Source organism: Pomacea canaliculata, linkage group LG9, assembly GCF_003073045.1.
Source record: "Pomacea canaliculata isolate SZHN2017 linkage group LG9, ASM307304v1, whole genome shotgun sequence".
Classification (NCBI taxonomy): Eukaryota; Metazoa; Mollusca; class Gastropoda; order Architaenioglossa; family Ampullariidae; genus Pomacea; species Pomacea canaliculata.
In genome coordinates, this window is record NC_037598.1 from 26,718,206 (window position 1) to 26,720,327 (window position 2,122).

The 2,122-nt window shown below is 44.2% G+C and overlaps 1 protein-coding gene across 4 annotated transcripts in view; it reads right to left on the reverse strand.

Annotated features, from left to right (window-relative positions):
- LOC112572402 overlaps positions 1-1,095 on the reverse strand; it is an 18,840-nt gene extending 17,745 nt beyond the window's left edge. The window contains exons 1-2 of one of the 4 annotated variants that reach the window (XM_025252070.1): positions 988-1,095; positions 533-757 (exon numbers count right to left, since the gene is read on the reverse strand). In XM_025252070.1, coding sequence (XP_025107855.1) covers positions 533-751 — 219 coding nt within the window. In that variant the 5' untranslated portion in view covers positions 752-757; positions 988-1,095. Of the gene's footprint in view, positions 1-532 lie in introns of all 4 variants that reach the window. The other 3 variants (XM_025252069.1, XM_025252071.1, XM_025252072.1) reach the window with 3 other exon arrangements.
- Positions 1,096-2,122: the final 1,027 nt, after the last annotated feature.

Genomic DNA, 2,122 nt, shown 5'->3' on the forward strand with positions numbered 1-2,122 from the left:
TGAGTATACAGCATACTTCCTGAGGCCATGCAGCTCTCACACAGCAAGCAATCTTTTGGACACTGTGTAAATTAGTGCAGGGACCAATCTGTGTGTGTGTGTGTGCGCGCGGACGGGTGGCTGGATGGCTGTAAGTCTGAGGTAGGGAAGCTCGAGCTTGTCAAGCAGGGCTGTTAGGAAAGTCAGGATGGCAGAAGTTTGCATGCAAGTAGATTAATGATATGAATTCCTGTTCCCTCTTGTGTGTGTGTGAGAAAGGTAGAATCTGATTTCTTATGTTCAAGGAAACTAGCGTACGTAACTGTAGTTTAGTGTGACACCAAGATCCCGAATAACACAGTATGTCACACAGGTAGCTAACACAATCAGACTCATACAGGTAGTTAACAGGTAGGTGACTGGTTGGTGCATACAGGCATACTGTAGCTAACTTAGCTGACTTGGGTAGGTGGCTGACGAGGGTGTGGAAGTACATAGGTGATATAGGCAAGTCAGTATCCAGCTAACAACACTTCATCTCCTTCTCCCTTACCTTCACCTCGTCAAGCGAGTCAAGGTCGATGAGGTCGGCGAGCTTGCCCTGGCTGTGCAGCTGGAACTTCTCGCCGCTTTCTTCTTCCTCCGAGTCGACGTCATGTTTAAAGCTCTTGTCAGGTGCGGCCAGACAGCCGGTCAGTACAGCACAAATGAGTGACAGGCAGAGAGGGGTGGGCCCGATAGCTCCAGGGCCCGAGCATCTGCATGTGGACATCGTGGTCTGTGACAGTAGTCAGAAGATTAGACACCCTGGGTACTTTCTCTGGAGTTATGTTGGAATAAATTCTATGGTTATTCTAAACTTTGCTAGGTTGGGTCTAAAGTCTATCACGCTGGTGTAAGCTATATAGTTACTGTTTTGTTAGAGCCAGAAAACAAAGTGAACTTGAAGGTGTAGTCTCACATCAGGTAGCCAGGTAGCATTGGAACAGACCGCTGCCGCCTTCTTACCTGATTTTTGCAGAAGGAATTACCTCCCCTCACTTGCCAGTAACCTACTGGAGTTATCCACGTAAGCTTGTCAATCAAACACTGGCTCAGTAACTGAAGGCCCTACCCATTCTGTGATTGGCATTCACAACACCAGTGTCAACTCATGGGATTAGATGGTTTCTTGAATGACAAGCGATCAAGAGAAATGTTACAGGTAAATGACAAGCCGTCAGGTGGGACGGACAGGGCCGTGCTCCACTTCGTATAAGGAAGGAAAACATGTTATCTACAGTATTATCGATGTTCAGCCTTTAGAATATGAGGTAATGTTCTGAGCACAAGTTGCAATATGTAAATATATCAGCGATACAGAAAAGGTAACAACATCAGAGATGATGTCGCCAAACCCTCATCCATTAAACTCATTTCTTCTTCTTTCATGTGCTCTGAAGCATAACAGCACATAAACAAATAAACAAGATAAAGTTGTCTACACTGGAGTGTTAAGATTTATTTCCTTTTTATACATGCACATTCATACGTGCCTGTGCGAGCGCGCAAACACACACACACGCGCGCGCGCCAGGACGTGTGCACATGTACCCACGTACTCCATACTCCCGCTTGTATTTCAAATTTTATTCAACGTATCCTGATGAATTAGAAGAAGAAAGTGAGATAGAGAGTGCTGAGGGGAGAAAGAGAGGCAAAGAGAGAGAAAAAGTGAAGTGAAACTGAAAGTAAGAAGAGAGCATGGCAACAGTATTTCACTGACTAGATCAGGGTTATTACTGTACCCGTCTCAACCGACCACACCTACAGCAAAGTTCAATATGAGTATGAGCTTCATTTTTATTGACACATCAAACAGACCAAACCTGTAAGCAAAGGTCAATATGTCCGTACGAGTTCCATATGTATTCACACCGTTAACAATGTGTATGCTAGTGTGTGTATGCTAGTGTATGCCACAGTGTGTATGCCAGTGTGTGAGCTAGTGTGTGTTACAAGTTCACTACAAGGTCCTGGCATCAGTTTCTGTAAAACATAATTTATCACAGTACCAGAAAAAACCAGAAGCTTCAAATTTTGCTACACGGACGAAAAAACAGAAGCCAAACAATTTTTATAAAGTCAAGAATTTGATTGTATT